At 38.0% G+C, this 19,770-nt stretch overlaps 1 protein-coding gene across 2 annotated transcripts in view; it reads right to left on the bottom strand.

Annotated features, from left to right (window-relative positions):
• The window catches only part of MYOM1 (myomesin 1), a 130,404-nt gene that overhangs the window by 66,537 nt on the left and 44,097 nt on the right, over positions 1–19,770 (bottom strand). For both annotated transcript variants that reach the window (XM_079108287.1, XM_079108286.1), the window contains exons 7-12: positions 18,265–18,353; positions 18,078–18,140; positions 14,229–14,393; positions 10,358–10,519; positions 4,024–4,165; positions 1,303–1,502 (exon numbers count right to left, since the gene is read on the bottom strand). In XM_079108287.1, the coding sequence (XP_078964413.1) occupies positions 1,303–1,502; positions 4,024–4,165; positions 10,358–10,519; positions 14,229–14,393; positions 18,078–18,140; positions 18,265–18,353 (821 nt within the window). The remainder of the gene's footprint in view (positions 1–1,302; positions 1,503–4,023; positions 4,166–10,357; positions 10,520–14,228; positions 14,394–18,077; positions 18,141–18,264; positions 18,354–19,770) is intronic.

Here is a 19,770-nt window from a genome sequence, read left to right as displayed (position 1 = left end):
GCCATCATGTAACTGTTCAATATGGATCTCCTGAAATACATAGGCTTTCTCATCTCTTATTAAGAGAGATCTTGTGTTTGTAGAAAACACTTTTATAACAATTAGAATAATTATAAGTCCCCTAGTTATGAAGGTCAAAAAGGAGAGGGAGTGTTGATCCAGCAATAAAACTCAGCAAAGGTAGTTTTTCCAATTACATTTTGAAGTGTGTTATCCACTAAGGAAATCATTTTAAATTCAGAGTAAGAAAAATAGAAGAGTCAGACATAAAGGTGAAGAAAAAAATCCATTCTGAGATCCTTATAAACGTCTGAAAAAGAATAGTCCAATTACTACCTTAATCAAGGGACTTTTTGCCACAGTCTGTGGAAAGACAGAAAGCTGTTAAAGAAGATAACTTACCTCCAACTCAAAGAAACCTTATTTTGACTGGAATTTTTAAAATAGGGGTAAATGAAAAGTATGAGATTAAATTTGCAAATTTGGGAAAGAGGGAGGGAAATTGAGGAAAGTCTAAGGGTTGGTAAAAAGTGATTGGAGAATAATCAAGAAGTCTGATTAGACACAGGTACAGGGAAAAGGTGACATTATTTTGTTTAGATTTTTGCCATGCCACTACATGTAATTAAAGTAAAGAATAACACTATAAATATGGTATAGACCTGTAATCCTTCACTTGAGATTTTGTTCCCCTAGGGACATTTGGCAGTGCTGGGAGACAGTTTTGATCATCACAACTAGGGATCAACGCTACCGGCATTGAGTGGTAGAGGCAAGGTAAGTTGCTAAGAATCCTGCAATGAACACACAGGATACCCTACTCCCCCACCACAGTTACTGGCCTAAAATGTCAATAGGGCCAGGGGTGAGAAGCCTGGTATAGACTGAAATGTTACTGTGAAACAATTCTTATAATAAATGTCACTATGAAACAATTCTTGTAATGTCATTTTTTGGTCCCCATTATCAGGGATGCACTAATAATGTGAATAAAAATGCTCTCCAGGTTGTTTTTATATTTCTTTGCACACATAATGCCTGGAACTCAGATTAGCAAAGTTAATTTTCTGAATAAGATAAAAAATAAAATAAAGCCCCTACGAGAATGGGTGGAGAAAAAAAATATATATATTGCTTATGTTTTCAAGCTTCTACCCTGCCCCATGATTTTCTGATCAAAATAAGGATTTCTTATTCTCATCTCCCTCTAGTGGAAGGGAGAGGGGTAACATTGCGATGAAGCCTGCTGCCGCTATTTTTTAAAAGTTTAAGGAAGATCCTGAAAAAGTGAAAAGTGCTTACTTTTCAGTCTAGCTTTTTCGGCTGGATCCAGAGCAGCCACAGGCTCAGAAACTCGAGATGGTAGGCCTATTCCAGTTTTATTCACAGCTCGAACTCGGAATATATAGGAGCGACCTTCTATTAATCCAGTGACTGGGAAACGAGCAAACTTCACGGGGGTGTCATTGCATTGAGACCAGCAATCTGTGCCCACCTCACATCTATGGAAAAGAACGAGATTGACAAGAATATTACAAGAAGTAGGGCTAAATCAATAGCACCAAAGTTGCAAACCCACCTGGTTGCTTTAGATTATCTGTTAAATATCAGCATTGTTTGCTACTTATTTAAACCACAAGCACTCAGTTCCCTCAAAAAAAAAGAAGCCTCTGATCTTTGCTGAACTCGGAAGCAGGCAGCTAAGAGGTCTCCTATGCTAAGTAGAGGAGTCTGGGGGAACAAGAAGTAGGCCAGTTTCTATAATCTTTATATAAGACAGTCTTATGGGGACACATATTCTGGGTTGATGACTTTAATCTACCATTTATGGTTTCTTTCTTTGTCTTCAAGCAGTTTTTTTTTTTTTTAATGATGCATTATTGGGAAGGTGGTGCCTTAAAAGATAATTATTTGCACTGCAGTTTGGAAAACAGCTCACCATATTTTCTTGATGCTGACCACATCCTGTGTGGGTGGAATGGTGAAGAGGTTATTGTCCTATGTTTGTTTGTTTAACAGATGAGATTGATTAGAGGCAGGGAGATTTCCAGGGGGAAATTAAAGTACTTGTAAACTGATTTCTAATTGAGTGCTTTCACAGCAGCTGGTACCTAGGGATAAAGGAGGGCAGTCCTCCAGAGACAAATATGATATTTGGCTATTGGCCTGATTGATAGAGCTTTAGAGACTCAACCTGTGGTTGAGTTATGCAGTGTGAGGATTAATTCATCATTTTTTACAAGCTGAAAATGGCCCTTTTAGTTTATATCACTTCCCAATATGACTCTATGTCCAAAATATATGATTCCCAAATGAAGCTCGTGGGGGTGGGCACATCAGTGATGGTGCAGAGGAGGTTGGGGGGCGGTTTCCATTCTCTGAAGCAGACAGTAGTCATTTTCTTCAATGCTAACATAAAGTACTATCAGATGTAGTTTCAGTTTGTGCCTTGCGTCCTTTCCCTCTCAATCTTTCCTTTGTGGAAATTCTGGAGCTGCTATGTGTGGGGCATGGCAGGGAGCTGAGAGGACAGTTCTCCTCCACCCTGGTCTCCAGAGGTTCTGCTAGGACCAGTGCACTCTCCCTCTTCTCTTTGCAGACGCTATCATGGTGACACAGTGATATGAGAGGGTGCTTTCTAACCCTCATGTGGGCAGAAAGAAAGGCAGAGGGCCACCATTCTAGAAACTTCTACTGCATGTTGGAGCAGAAAAAACACAAACCTATAGCCAGGATGATATGTCAATCCCAGTTCTGCTACTCACTTATTATTATAGATGTGAGGATTTTTTGTTGTTGTTGCTTGTTTGATACAAGGGATTAAAACCAGGGTGCTTAACCACTGAGCAACATCCCCAGTTTTTTTTTTTTGAGACAGGGTCTCACTAAATTGCTTATGACCTCACTAAATTGCTGAGGCTGGCTTTGAATCTGCGATCATCCTGCCTCAGCCTATGAAGGTGCTGGGATTACAGGCCTGCATCACTGCACCCCGCTAATGTGAAGTTTCCTTTCCTTGGTACAAAGCCATGGTATTATGGGAACATGGATTAACTGTCCCCAGTGGTTTCCCCTTTCAAAAATGAAAAGATAATTATTTGAATAGAAACTAAGAGAAAAATGTCTTTAGGCCAGTAATCTAAATATATTGTCTATATTCAAACTCACTGGATGATTAATGTGTAAAACCTAGTTACCATAAAAATTAGAACCTTTAAATTTTGGAGAATGTGGGGCTACAGCTGTAGATCAGTGGTAGAACACTTGCCTAACAGGTGAGGCACTGGGTTTGATCCTCAGCACCACATAAAAATAAATAAATAAAATAAAGATATTGTGTCCAGGGCTGGGGAGATAGCTCAGTTGGTAGAGTGCTTGCCTTACAAGCACAATGCCCTGGGTTCGATCCCCAGCACTGCCAAAAAAAAAAAAAAAAAAAAGAAAGAAAAGATATTGTGTCCATCTACCACTAAAAGAAAATTCTTTTAAAAAATTTCAGAGAATGTAAACAGCAAGAATTTATAGATAAGAGTATCATTTAATACCTGGGGTTTTGTTGTAATTTCTTGTATAATTTGAAACCACACCCTGCAATTTAGATAAGAATTTATATTCCTAAAGTCAATATTCTTAAATCACTGACATACTAGGAATATTGGACATTAAATATATAGAATGTCAGATATTTCATTACTAAAGCGGCCTCTTTTAGGTCTGCCAATTTAGAGTATTCTTGCCAAGTTAGTGACTTGAATTGGTGGTCAAATTTAAGAATTTACCTTTGGAATTTAGGTAAATAGGTAGATAAGAATATGTAGATATAGATGTGTGTGTGTGTGTGTGTGTGTGTGTGTGTGTGTGCACGTAGAGATAAAGAAAGAAAGAGAATGAAGGATGGAGTATGAAGGGTGGAAGTGGGGGACCAGAATAGAAAGTCCTTCACCTACAGATGATGGCAGAAATCAAGTGTGCATCTTTATATAGGGTCCAAGAACGCTAACTGAAGTTAAACTAAGCACTAACTTATCAATAAAATATCCCAGGATGGGGCTCCCTCCGTCTACAGCTGGCTGCTTCCAAGAGATGATGATGTAATCTTTGTTGGCATCCAAGCACACCACATCCAAGGGCGAGGCGGGGGCTCCTTCAATTTCCGCATCAGCATCTGTGGAGACAGAGAGGAAACCCACCAGACGTCACAGACAGGCTCTGCCAGCTTGGCAGGCTGAGGTTCTGATGCACACATTTCTTACCAAACCACCACAGTGGCTGCTCTTTGGCTCTAATAGAAAAAGTTTCAAAACTTGTAATTTGTTTACCACTATAGCAATGTGTGCTTTTCACATCAGGGAGAAGAACATGATGTTAGAAAACAGAAAGGGCTCTGAAAAGAAGCCATGACCTTTGCCTCACAACTCTTGCTGCCCAAAATGTTCCAAAAGAAAATGAATGGGAGATGTCAGAAATTGCTATTGGACAAATCACTTGTGCCAGAAACTCTGTTCTTAAAACATTGATTGTGCAATGTTACTAAGAATCTATGAAAGAGTCCGAAGGGGACAAACAGCCCCTTCTGTCACCTTCTGGGTACATCCACAAAGAGAATAATAACCCTGGCTTTTCCCATTCTTAGGCTGGGCATTTCCACTCTGACGGAGAAAAGAAAACATCCTTTTTAACCAAATGATTGCTCCCACACTGAAGATACTTGGACAAAGAACTCTGACACTATATCCACATCTAAGCCTAGTTTATCTGAGTTTAGTGAAACTCCAGGATAATACAAGAAATGAGGGCAGCCACTGTTTATGAAATGGGATCCTCTGATAAGATGGTCCCCTCAGGCACAGCTAAATTAGTAAATCGGAGCTGCTTTGAGAAGAAGACGAGGAATCAAAATATTCAGCAAGCAACCTTTTCAGTGAGAATGATTAAGAGGAAAAGTCCCTGGAGGAAGGGTCCCCATTTGCTGATTCTTCGTGGCATTTGACCAATCCTTTCATAAATGGAGTGAGTAGGAAGAAAGGCTGAGATGTGGGGGAGCCACTCACCCAAGGGAAAACACTCCTGATGACTGAACAAACACTGTCTTTCCCTCTGATCTACACTCTGTAGCTCTTAATGAGTTATTAAGATATCTGATAACACAGCAGGAATATTTGCAGACTTCTGAATTTAATAAGTTTGCATTACCTGTGAAGAGCTCACATTGTTCGGATTATGAACATTCTGTTTCATGCCCCATAAACCAGCAAGGAAGTGTCTCTAGGAAAATATCTCCTGCAGACGTGCTAGAGGAGTATCTAATTAGAACTGAATGCAGAATCCCTCACATGCCGCACAACAGGAAATGAGCATGTTGGCGCAGAGAAACATCTTTCCTTCCAAGTTTTGAGAACTCTGAATGGTGGGAGCGGTGCTGCTGGTGGTGAAGGTACAGCAGCAGCATTACGGGAGGCCGGCTGGGACTGGTAGGCCTAAGTGGCAGAAGAGGTACTGCTAGAAAGCCACTCAGCCTCCAGGGGGACAGCAGGCAACCTGTAGCCATGTACTTTTGTTAAAGGCTTGTAACATAACAACCAGCAACCCCTGCATTGATGGAGCACAGCTTAGTTAGCTGAGCAGACATTGCACTGATGTACAATAGCAGGGATGTCTACAGAACAGTAGGCATCAGGGAGCCACTTTCCAGCATTTTGATGACATTGTTTGCAATAAGCCATATGTGGGATGGACTTGACCATCTCAGTTACTCAGATGTTCATTTGTTTATTCATTCCTTCAATTATCTTCTGGGGCTAAACACAAAAGCTAAAAAATAAGAATCCTGCTTTTTCTCAAGAAGGTGCAATACAACGGGATAAACAGAGTTGTCTCAGAGTGACAAGAGCACAGCAGTGAAGCGACATCACATAGTGTCTGGTTTCCAGCCGCTGCTGCATAGCACCCACCCATAGGACTCATTCAGTGAGCATGAACCCGTCTGTTCTCTCTCCCTGCCTTCCAAATGGCCAAATGTTTTGTAGATTTTCTTACTTGGGTCAAGAGATTAGCCTGCTCCTCCTCATATTTTGACCTCAGACACAGACCACTAATAACTATTTTCAAAATGTAATTCTATTGTTTATCTTTATTATAAAAGTAGTGTGTCATTGTAAAATAAATGATAATAAATATTGCTAAGGGCTCTTTTAATTCCATTCTTCAGAGATAACTCCTACTAATATATAGGCCTAAGTCTAGATATTTTTTCTATATTTATAAGCTCCAAAATGATTATTTTTGAATGAAAATGAAGTTGTACTATATTGTTTGATATAAACTCTTTTTTGATAAAAGTCTATAACAATAGATATAAATATATATCATTAGTTTTTGTTGCTGCGTGGTATTCCATTGTTTATATAGAGCATTCATATACTTTACCATATACTTTATTATACATATAAGTATGTATTTACATATATTTCATATATGCATATACATACACAACATATTTACATATATTTCATATACCATATATATATATATATATATATACCCATACACTTTCATATACCACATATTTACATATATACTTTACAACTCCCATATTGGTAGATATCTAGATTTTTTTCCCAGTTTTCCCAAGCACAAACATTTTTTCACTTTTGTCCATTTTGTTCCTAGAACTAGAATAGTTGGAAATGTGTGCTTTTGATACACGGTGGTAAAATACCTTCAGAAAAGCTGAATCAATTTATATTTACCAGCTGTGCATAGAAGTGCCTGTTCCTCCATTTCTTAACCCCAGGACTTTAAAAGCCTTTTAATCTTTCCCCTATGGTTGATAAAAATATTATTTTATTTCAATGTTCACTTCTTAAATTATTTTTTCATATACTTATTTTCCATTTTCATTTCTTCCTTCACGATGTTTCTATCCCACACTTTATCATTTTTCTCATCTGTTTCTCTCAACAGGTGTGTGCGCCTGCACCTGTGCATGTGTGCATGTGTGTGTGTGAGAGAAAGAGAGAATGAGAGAGAGAGAGAGAAGGAAATAATATAGTATGCAACAAAATAATATCATCAGATATCTCTGGATGGTAGACAACATATGGATGGCTGGATGGCTTTTCTTTCTCTTTAATTTCTTTTTTGCTTATACATATAATCTATATTTTCACAATGAACACATATCTGTGTAATAAAACGTTGACCAAATGTGTGCAGCTCTGCAAAGTGTTTCTGCAGACACCTGATGCTTTATACATTAATTATGCTGGTGCAGAAGCTATTTTCTAAGCAGCCAAATACTAAAGTTCTTTAAAATAAAACCACAAAACTGAAATGGCTTTATGCAGCTTAGTGGATACAAAGTTTTAAAAACAAAGCATCATTTAAGACTCTTGGGCAGCTAGCAAGGTGATCCCAGGCTGAGACTCAAGTTCTAGGTCAGTGAGTTCCAGGTCAGCCTGGACAACTTAATGAGACCCTGTCTCAAAATAAAATTAAAAAGGGCTGGAGGTATAGCAGTGGTAAACCACTGCCTAGCATGTATAGAACCTGGCTTCAATCAACCAGTACTACTAGAAAAAAAGAAAAAGAAAAAAAGCTACTTTGGAAGTTTCTTTAAAAAGTTAAATATAAATTTATTATATGACCCAAAAGTTCTACTTGTGAGCATATACCCAAGAGAAATGAAGGTGTAGACCCATAAATATGAACACAAATATTCAGAGCAGCATTATTCATAATAACCCAAAAGTAAAAACAATTCAGCTGTTTATCAACTGGTGAATGTACAGACAAAATAAGGTGCATCTGTATATTGAAACACTGCAGAAAAGGAACAAATATGTGTTATAACATGAATGAACCTCGCAGCATGCTAAATGAAAGAAGGCAGATAGAGAAGGCCACAAATATCCAAAAGTGTCCAGAAAGGCAAATCTGTAAGACAGAAAGTAAGTTAATGGTTGCCAGAGGCTAGGTTGAATATGGGAGCAAGAAACAGGCATGAGATTTGGAGGGATGGAAATATTCTGAAAGTGAATTGTGGGTAATGATTGCACAACTCTGTAAACACACTAAAGATAAATGAAATGTGTGTTTACATGAGTGACTCTTATGGTATATAAATTAGGCCTCAATAAAGATGTTTTAAAAACTCGGACATACGTATCATTTATGCTGGGATTGTAGATCAGTGGTAGAGCACATGAGAGGCACTGGGTTTGATCCACATAAAAATAAATAAATCAAATAAAGGCATTATGTCCATCTACCACTAATTTTTTTTTTAAAATACAAAAATAAAACTTATAGATTACAACCTTTTCTAGAAGTTGTTACATTTCAGTGCAATTGCTGAAATGGAGCTTTCCATTTTTTCTTTTTCATTTATCCATTCAATCCTCTTGCATCAACATCTGATAAACTCTAGAATTCTTCCATTTTCTTAATTTGCAAATTTGAAAATTGGCCTAAGTATAAATTTCAAATTTTGACATTTCTTTCCTATTTCCCAGTCTAGTTAGTCATGTGATGGCTGGCCTAAACCTAGGGAAAAGGCACAATTCTGTGTGGCACTCAGAAGTGCTGAGGAACCCTGGACCATGCATGTCAGGGTTCCTAGAAAAAGTCCAGGCAGGAAGCACCAAGGTATATGGTTCTTGGAGTAGCTGGAGAGGTCTACTAGTTCACCTAAGACAAGTGGGAGCAGAATCAAAAACTGCTTATTCAGTCCTTTTCTAGCCAGGTCTATCCACATGGGTTGGCTCAACAAGCAGAGTTGCTGATGAGTGAGTGCATTGAGTGAGTCCATTTTCACCACAATTTTGCAGAAGGATAGCTCTTCTCTTTCCCTGGCAATATTGGCTTTGCCCATAATGTTTTTTTGGGGAAGAGAAAGACTGCCACATTTTTCAGATGTTGTAGATATTCCTTTATCTTTAAAATCCTGGGTAATGTATCAGAAGACCTGTAGCCTAGATCCACTTCTGCTCCTCAGTAAATTTCTGTACTTATTTGAGCCTCTGCATCTTAAAATTAGGGGTTGGATAGAATGGGAATCCGAGCTTTCTTTGTGCCACAAACCCTTTGACAAGCAGATAAAACCTAATAGTCCCTTCAGAGAATAATACCTTTCAATGCACAGAATAAAATATATGAGATTACAAAAGAAATCAATTATATTTAAATACAGTTCTAATCACAGAACCTTTGGCCTTGGTGAGCCCCATTTAAGGGCATCTGAATAGACACAAAATTCCATCTTGATCAAAATGGTTGTAAGCTTATGATTCTATTTAGTGCATAAGAGATAAAAATTAGTAAGTCTATTTGTATTGTTTGTAGTTTAAATTTTCTGTGTTTTATGATGCACACCATAAAACACTTCCAGGATAGCCAATGTTTACGGACAGCAAAGGGTGCGGCCAGGAGTACGACTTTGATATACAAATCAACTAATCCAGAGCCATCCCTCTTCTATCTGGTCCATACATCCCAGGAGGCAATATTCCTCTGCCTTTGTCATAGCTGGGCCAGGTACCGACAACCAGAGACCACCCCTATAGCTTAGAGTCCACCAAAATTAATCAAACTAGCCAGTCTTCAGCTCTTTACCTTGCCCTACCTTGCCTTTCCTGAAATGACAATAAAGGTCATGGGTCACTCTCTCCCCTTGCCACTGCTCCTTTTGCTTCCTGACCAACCCAGATGCTTTCCCAGGTGGCTCTGCTGTGCCTCCTGTAATCTAGAATCTGTGAGTGCAACAAGCTCTGTCTTCCTTAGTTCTCCTGTATCTCCTCTTGTGGCTGCACCTAAATAACCATCACACAGAAGAACACGGAACACACCCTTGGCAGCCTCAAACTGTTAACTCTCTTCCAAACTGCTAGGATCCCTTCAAGACACTACTGAAAAAAGAAAGCTTCACCAAATTGACAGTTATAGAATTAAGGTGAGGCACCTCATTTCCTAGATCATCAAGACCAAAGTCATAAGTAAGGGGCAGTCATGAAATATTAAATTTCCTCTCTAACATACATATTAAACAGCAAATAACACATCTTCTTTTATGGCAGCTTCTACAAATTGAGATGGCTTTCTATTTCATGAGAATTTAGCGTCTCCACTCAATCACTTATAGAAAACTCACTGAAAATGTGTAAAGTCCATGATCTGGGAACCAATTACCTTTGTACTGGTGCCTTCAAGGATCACCTTTTTATACTTAGGTCTGATTTTACCGAAATTTTAGATAATCTCGAAGACATTTCAAATGGCCCTCTCATCATTACATGTTTGGATAGACTGATTTGAATTTGCTTTAGATACGGTTGAGTGTTCTGCTTTTGCTAGGTCTTACCTCGAACAAAGACATAAGCGCTATATTGTTCATAATATTCTCCCATTCGAACACGGATTGTATAAAGGCCTTCATCTTCTTTGTTGAGGTGAGAAAATGTCAGTGTTGCCCGATCTCCACTCCAGTGTGGTTGTACCCATTTTGATGGAGAAATAGGTGCCCCTAGAAATTAAAAAAAAAAAATCAAATTAATTGATTTTCCCCTCTATTCCTCCCAATTTCTTCTTCCCTCTGCTTTATTCCTCTCTCTCCCTCTTTTTTCTCCTTTTCTATATTGAAAGTTATTTGACTATGAGAGGAAGTCCCTAGAGCTTTACAACCTTCTGCCATCTTTACATTAGTAAAAATACTAGACAGAGGTGAGGGCCCTGGGTCAGACACATAATTTGCATCACTCAGTAGAAAAATTAAACTGCCAAGCCCTGTGTTCCAAAGGCAGAGTAAAAGTTCAGTTAAAGGTGCTGAATGATAAGACTTTTGTTTTAAAGTTTTTTATTACATATAAAACATAATAGGGATCATACAAACTCATAAAAAATAATATTTTGGTGTCATAATTTTATAATCAATAAATAACAGTACTAATGTGCCATCTTGATTGATAAGATATTTCTGGCTTACTTTTCTGCAAATTTATTTGTCAGTCATTAAAATGTATACTTTGAGCAACTTCATTTAAGAAAATTTTTTTTAGTTGTAGTTGGACACAATACTTTTACTTATTTTTATGTGGTGCTAAGGATCGAACCCAGTGTCTCACAAGTGCGCACAACTTCATTTTTAATCGATATAATCAAAGCACTGTCAGTCACTCTGAAAATGCAAGCTCACTCATTTGGGTGGATTTAACTCCACCCAAATCAGTTTCATATAATTCTGAATTTAATTTTAAAGGTAAATTCACATAATTACATTTTAATAATTCCTCTGGCATGTCCTCTAACATGAGGCAGGCATACAAGAAATCAAAAATGATTTGTGATTTGTATATAATTTGAAATACCTGTTTATGCTTTCTATTACTGTATCTAATTACAAGGAAAAATTAGAATTGTCCTCCTTGTTCATAATTGGTTCACCCAAAATTCATACAAAAATCATGCTCTTTCCATTAAATCCTACAATCTTTAAATTCAATGTGTATTTTTCTTTTCTTTTCTTTTGTACTGGTGATTGAAACCAGGGATGCTTTACCACTGAGTTACATTCCTAGTCCTCTTTTTATTTTTTATTTTGAGACAGGACCTTGCTACATTGCTGAGGCTGGCCTTAAGCTTGCAATCCTCTTGCCTCAGGCTCCCAAGTTGCTGGAATTACTGGTGTGCACCACCACACCCAGCTCAACGTTTCTAAGCCTCAAAACCAGCGATTCTAAACTCTTTGAAGAAGTCTAAGTGCCTTATGCATGTTCTTTGCAATGTCCGTATGTGTGCTTTTATATGTAACATGTAACTGACAAGGTTTACTGCTTGCCAGCAGTTACTGTCCCTAGGTGTCTCAGACTGCCCAGGTGCTCACGTACATGCCCAAAAGTCAGGCCAACTCCTCTGTCCAGCATGCTGGGGGCCTGAGCCTTAGTGTGGCTATACTGCCACTTAGCGTATGTCCTCTGACTATGTGCACGCTCCATAGACCCATGGGCCTTCGTGTATAAAACACAAACTCAAAGATAAAATGATTAAGAATATCAAGATGGTGGTGGCAGAGTATTAAACAAAGCTCAAGTCCCCTCCCAGAGTGGTCCTGTGAGACAGCACAATTGGTATGCCCAAAAAGGCAGCTCTGGAAGGACCTATTTCAGTCCCATCGCTTTCATTAACAAATGGTTTAACCTCTCTGAGCCTTCGTTTTTGTTTCATGAACAAAATAGAATTTGAACCATCATCAAACCCCTTATAGGAAATACCACAAAGCATTCTCATTTTCTTTTACTTTTCTATGCATTTCTGAAGTTTATTTTATAAAACAGTTAAACAGAAAAAATTGTCTGATAACCTTACTAATTATACAGAATAGCTAAATGTGTCTGGAATTTCACAATTTTTAATAACTTTAAAGTCTAATCTTCTCTAGAAATAAGTCTTAGGATAAATTAAAAGGGATGATGAGAGTTTCCAGGTCCCCTTGTTATTCTTTCTGTGACATATCTTTCATCAGCTGGAGCTAATGTGGGATTCGTTATACACCTGAGGGGAGGTTGGGTTCCTTTAGTATCAATGCCTTTATTTATTTATTTATTTTTTGCGGTGCTGGGGAATCGAACCCAGGGCCTTGTGCTTACAAGGCAAGCACTCTACCAACTGAACTATATCCCCAGCCCCAGCATCAATGCTTTTTTTTCAATACCTAGATATAAAGGGACCTAGACAGATCACAAAAAGTACAAATTTTCCTGAGTTTTTATTTTTAAGTATTAGATCTCATGTTTTAGCAACATAGGAAGAGGCTCGGGGTAGTAAAAAGAGCTTGGACTTCAAAATAACAACCACCAGGTCTTGAGATCTCCTGCAGTCAGAATTTGGCTGTGTGATTGACTGCAATGCCTTATACGCTCCAGAGTTTCGATGTCATCATCATCGGTTGGGTGAGATAATCTGGTATAGAAACTCATAATCTCATAATCTGGTATAGATTTGGATCTAAGATTTAGGATACTAATTTAGATTGTATTATTTAGTAAGTTCGATGCTTTAACTAATTATCTTGCTTTGATAATTTTTTGTTTCCTTTTCTTTCCTTTCCATTATCTAGACTTTAACCAGATAGGACTTAAAAGGGGAAATAAAATCCTCATTTCTTTGTCCCGCTAAGGTATCATAACTCTAGAACTATTTAAAATAAAAGAAGGTTAAGCAGTTACTTAAAGCCAGAGTCATGGACAGTGACAGTTTTCTTTCTATTCTACCAGTAACAGTTATAATATGACATAAAATGAAAGATCATTTGATCTACTTTTATGTCCTTAAAGAGATGTCAATGTAGCTTGCATATTTTGTATGCAGAATGTACTTATTATAAATTTAAAAATTAAAAAGAGCCTTTAATATATTAAAACAGAAGTGCCAAGGTTTAAATTTTCTCTGAATTGACTCTGATGCTTAACATCAGAAATTTATTGTTTCATAGGTTACACATGTATTTAAAATTTTTTTTTAGTTGTAGATGGACACAATACCTTTATTTTATTTACTTATTTCTTTATGTGTTGCTGAGAATAGAACCCAGTGCCTCACATGTGCGAGGCAACTGTGATACAACCCCAGTCCTATATAGGTATTTTTTAAGTTTCAGAAATTTCTATGGAATAAAATTAATTTAAAAAATAGGCTTTTTTTGGTAATTCTTTTTTTTTTTTTTTTTTTTTTTTGGTGGTTCTGGGGATTAAACCCATTGATAATTCCTTTATTTGGTAAAATACCTTTCCTCATATACCTATCACTTATACAGAGTTTGTTTTTTTTTTGTTTGTTTGTTTGTTTGTTTTGTTTTTTGCTTTTTTTTTTTTTTTTTTTGTACCAGGGATTGAACCCAGAGTTTAACCACTGAGCCACGTTCCTAGCTCTTCTTTAATTTTTGAGAGTGTCTCACTAAGTTACAGAGGCTGGCTTTGACCTTGTAATCCTCCTGCATTAGCCTCCCAGGTTGCTGGGATTACAGGTGTGTACCACTGTGACTAGTGAGATTTTTAAAAATCACAAATATATTATAAAAGCATTGCTATTTTGATGTGTATGTAAAAAAAATTTAAAATTCAGCGGGTTGTCCCCTCTAATTTCCAGGTTATGTCTGCCCTCATAAAAAGTTCTGCAATCTGGTCTGTGACCTTCTGTGGGGATAAGAACCTAAGTAAGAATTTGTAATCAGGACTCACCATTTCTGTACCACTGGACCTCTGGCTGGAAATGTTTGATTTCAGGAGTGATGACTACCCGGCAGCCCAGACTCATTGTCTCTCCCTCTCTTCCAAAAGACACATCGAATTTGTCATCGAAGTGGATCTCAAACTTGGACGCATAACCATAAGGGGTCACAGCAACTGAGCACAACAAAAACAAATATCAGTAATTTTTTTAATCAAAGAGATACAAACACTTGAATAAACATAGGCAAAAAGCAGTTATAATAAAGACTGGTTAAACGATTTATTTGGGCAAAAGTTTAGTTTTACCTAAGTATGTAGGACATACACATAATCTCATTTGAGAACTCTCACTTCATTGGTCTTAGAAACCAAATACTTAGTTTCATGATGTAATGAATAGAATTTAAAGGGTCAGATTTAATGTCTTGAATGTAAACTAATACCACATGTAGCCTAGACTTAAGATAGTGAAATCTCGCTGTAATTATGTACTTTAAAAAATATTTTAGTTGTTTATTTATATTTATTTATCTGTGGTGCTGAGAATCAAACCCAGTGCCTCACACATGCCAAATGAGTACACTACCACTGAGCCACAACCCCAGCCCAATATATGTATGAAATTTTAATTTTAGATTTTGAGTTCATTTAAACTATACCGCTTATACTCTTGGGATCAAATAGCCACATCCACTACTCATAAAAATAGCTTTTCAGTATATTGCTTCCTTTTCTTTAGTGGTCTGCATTTTTAAAATATTATGAAAATGTCAGTGGAAGAAAACGTTAAAGTTTAAAATATATAACTTAGAAAAGATTATTCTCAATTTATAGGTTGGATAAATGCCTGCATCGACTCTTCCAAATTTTATTTTCTCTTTCCTCAAAGGAAAGGGGTAGGAAAGAAACGACTACTTAGTGATGGGGAATTATATGCCAGGCACTTCACATTTGCCGTGTCATCTATCCTGTGCCACAACTTCCTAGCATAGATAGTATTAGCCTTTCCCCTCTTTCAGATGGAAATATGGAAGCTCACAAAAGTAATATACATGCAAAGATTTCACAGGAAGCACAGGTGAAATTAAAATTCGAACCAACTCCGTAATTTAGGCTCTTTCTCTTTGTTTCATCTCTTTTCCTAACTTCCCCTTGAAAATGCAACCTAGCATTGATTAAGTTCAATTTTGCCAAGTATCATTCCAAATATTTACTAGATATCAACTCAGTTAAGTCCCATAATAACCTTATCAGATAAGGACTATCATTATCTCTATTTTATAGACGAGGAAAGTGAAGTTTAGAGGGACTAAATAGCTACCCTCACTTACCCACAGAGCCAGATTCACACTATACTGGCAGGCTGTTTCCCAGAAGGTTTGCTCTCAACCAATATAACATGCTGCCTTGAACTGATGTGTTCCTAGGAAACCACTAACCATCAGTGAAATAATTTTTCTCCTAAGCACGTCTCCCATCTGCTCATTTCTATGTGATGATGTTCCACTGAGACCCAAGAAAGAGTGGATTTGATTAGCTCTTGCACAGCACTGGAGGGTGGGGCTGGTTCCAATGCTGCCTGAAGGAGCAGAGGAAACCAACAAGGATGCTCTGCAGTGACCTAGAAGTTCTAGCAAGCAGTCTCCAACTTCCAGGTTCTCCCTATACCTGAGATTGGACTGTCTGGGGTGGTCTTGGGGTTCAGTAGGAAGCCAGCTTTACCAACCAGAAGATAAAATAGCATTCCTTATTTAGTCATTTCCTCCACCCTTTATCCTATGTACTTGACATTGTGGCAAAAATGGTTTAGGGTAGGGTTGGGAAATCTGTGGGCCAAATATGGATTGCCTCCTGTTTAGTACCATTGGGAATGGTTTTTAAATTTTTTGATGGTTGAAAAAAATAAAAAGTAAAAGAATATTTTGTGACAGAGAAGCCACTGGAAATTGAGAAGCCACAGGAAATTCAAACTCAGTGTTCATGGCTAAGTGCTGACTGGAACTCAGCCATGCTCCTTCATTTGCCCACTGTTTATGGCTGCTTTCATGTTCAGTGGCAGAGCTGAGTTGCTGCAATAGACACCATATCGTCCAGAAAGCCTAAGATATTTACAATCTAGTGCTTTATAGATATGTTTGCCAAACTCTGATTTAAAGTACAGTTTAGAATTAGAAAGGCTACAGGTTCTTATTCTACCGCTGTATGTGGTCTTGTCCCACTATTTAAACTCTAACCTGCTTCCTCATCTACATAGCACAGATAAAAATGTAGCTACTTTGTAAGCTTTTGGTGAGCTTTAAGTGAATCAGTACATATAAAAATATCTTAGTATAGTGTTTAGAACAACCGATCAATACATGTTAGCCATTTAGAACAAAACCAAGGCAGGCAGCTTCGTCTCTGATATTTACCAGCATATTCTAAACACTTAAAACCAGTACCTAATCACAGAGCAGGTACTCAATAAATACTAGTTGTAAGTATGAATACGAGACCTCTGTCTTCTGTTGGGAACAACTGTTCTTAAGTCAGAGGCCTGTCAGAAGAGGCTCTATAAAGTTGATCAGGAAGAGAAGTAGGGTAAGCTGGGCTTTAAGAACTTGACTTGACAGGAAGGAATATGCAGAAACATGAACTATGGTGTGGTGATGGAAATGAGCAGGGTACATTCACAGGATGGAGGAACGATCAACAGGCAGTGTTGGATCGTTGAGAGATAAGTCATAGTTTCAAGTTTCCAACTATTCTATCTCAATGTAAATCAAGTGATGGGAAAAGGGCATGCATGACCTGAGATGTGCTCCTTTCTCACTTCTACCCATCATCCCCACCCACACATGGGACTGATACCAATGATTATAACTTGAAATATTAAAGTTAAGGGCTGTCCCACGAAGTTAGTGAAGTAGGCATCGACAGATAGCAAACTAACCATTTAGGTGAAATATCCATGAGAAAAGGTCTTCCTCAACCATTTTCAAAACCACCATGCATTGTTTAATGTGTGGAAACAAGTTCAGGCTCGAGCATTGTAAGCATATAATTATTTCAATAACCATAAAGAGTTAAGTTTTAAAATATGAGTAAGTTCTCATTTAGATAAAATGGTTGAAGTTCACAAATTTTCAAATTACCACTGACCAAAATAGTTTGAATAGTTTATTATTTAACCATTTCAGACCTGATTTAAAATTGTACATTATAAATAGATATATTGATTGATTCATGCATTATCAAATATGTACACTGTGTCAGGCAGTGGAGTTCAGAGATAAAGGGTTCAGGCTTGCCTTCGAGTGGTGGCTCAAGGACGAGTGGGAGAGACTGGTACATAAAAGTTAATGGTGTCCCATGTCACAGACACTCGGAGGACCTCACTAAGGACACCTACTTCTGACTGGATGGGACAAAGGGGTGGAGTAGAGGTCAGACCTGGTTTCTCAAGGCGATGATGCCATCCTGGATATTTAAGGTTGAGTATGACTGTTGTGATACAGTGTAAATGTGTGTGTGTATGCGCGCGCGCACGTTTGGTTACATCACTCCGCTCAGGTTTGTATAATGATCTTTTTCGGTTTGAACACGAAAAGACTTTAAATCATTTGCCATTTTTAGCCTATCACATCTAGGCTTTCCAAGTGATTTGATCCCAAAAGAAAATAGTAACCAAAGAATCTAAAACAAACAAAAACAAAAGCAAAAACAAAAACAAAAACAAAAATCCCACAAAACTTAGTACATCCATCCTAGAATATATTATATAACATATAGTATGCACTTATTTCAGCATTATAGACTAGCTTATTCTGCTGTATTTTACATAAAGATGACATTTAGCAAATATATTATTCAGCTTACAGCTGAGGGGCATGGTAGAAGCCCCGGCGTGGAAGCGAGTCTCATCAAACTCTCCTTTATATCCTAGAAAAGGAAAGAGAAATATGTGTGAACTGATTCAGATCCATTTACTGATTTTTTAACAATAAGACGCAATTTTTGCTTAAAAGAACAAACACTTTGAATAAAACAAATGCAGCAAACCTACTCTTTACCACAACTGAAGCATATGCTGAAAGCTCTCCTTTAACATTCATCGCTGAGGCCCGGTACTGAGCCGTGTCTTCAAAATCACATCTGAAAGAACACACGGAAAGGCACGGCCATCACCCACATGGTTCGGGTTAATCACTGGCTGTTCTACTGGGGCACTCTCTGCAAACACAGCACACTGCAGCTCAGTGGCCAACGTGTGGCTCGCTGGGGCTCTCCATGGAGCTCCTGTCTCTGGTCTGATTATCTGTGGGATTTCCCACCGTGCAAGGGATCTACAGTTTCATGTCAGCAGCAGAGTGGGAAGTGAACACTTACTGCCCTCCCTACCCTGAGTTTGTTTAAAATGTTAACAATGAAAAAAAAAAAAAAAGGTCAACTAAGTGTTAAGCACATAAATCAGGGAATGAAACAATATTATGATAAACTTGTCTAAAGCTATTTGGGGAGGAGAAAATGTCCAGCCATGTCCTTTGTGGCAGGTAACTAACTCTCTGAAGGTACACTGGAGGGTGTGGCCTCCCTGCTGCCCAGCCTTTCGTGGTGGGCACCACATTTCAGTCTGGAGGGACCAGGGTAATGGGGAAGAGAAAGAATCAGCCCTTCCTTAGAGATTCCCAGAGTCTCCCTGAACCACAAACCTGAGTGAGGTTGGTTTCATATATGGTTCCGTGTTCTTGTTTCAAAACACCAGCAAGTGTTTACACGTCAATTCAACTACCCTTCAGCTGCACTTGGAATTTCAGCCTACAGCCTAACCCAAGAAGGCCCATTGGAATGTCTTATAAAAATGACCTGAATGGTATGAATCTGCATCATGCACAAACACGGAAATGAAATGATGTACCCCATTTGTGCACAATGAATCAAAATGCAGTCTGTAAAAAATAAATAAATAAACGATTTTTAAAAAATGGAATTAGGGAGAGGGGGATCTCACAGAGAGAGGAGCTGGTTCAGATTTCAAAGCAGGCTGCTTTGTGTCTTATCACACCAGTTCCCCATTGTTCTGCGGGATTTGATTTCATTTGTATAAACTTACTTCTTCTTACAGAAATTTTACAGACATCAATGGAACCCAGGAAGACAAACATAGTTGTCTGTCTCATAGTTTTTAAATTTTGAAAGCAGCCACATTGTCCACTGCTGCGTCAGTAGAACCACCCACTGGCAGAAGTGGTGTGCTTAGGTCAGGGTCAGTGCTGGGTGCACAACACAGGTCCCAGGGTTCTGTATGAAGTCCAGCATTAGTTGGGCCAACAGCTCTGCTCTGGGGAGAAGAATACAAATCCCTCGAGAATGAAATGATGTAAATTTCACTTGGACATTTCAGCACCCCGTGGCTTTATCTGAACTAAAAAGGGTTGGTAGCTTGTTTAATTTTTTTTTAATCCATAAAATTTGGTGTAGGTTTCAAAACCATTTGGGAAGACTTGATAAACCTTTGAGGACTTGGAAATTTTGATGTGGGGTCTACACTTAGATTTTGCTTTAGACTTTG

This window comes from Sciurus vulgaris (assembly GCF_902686455.1).
Source record: "Sciurus vulgaris genome assembly, chromosome: 13".
In the NCBI taxonomy this organism is placed as follows: Eukaryota; Metazoa; Chordata; class Mammalia; order Rodentia; family Sciuridae; genus Sciurus; species Sciurus vulgaris.
Note: the sequence above shows the minus strand (reverse complement) of the source record. Positions and strands in the feature narration are given on the sequence as shown.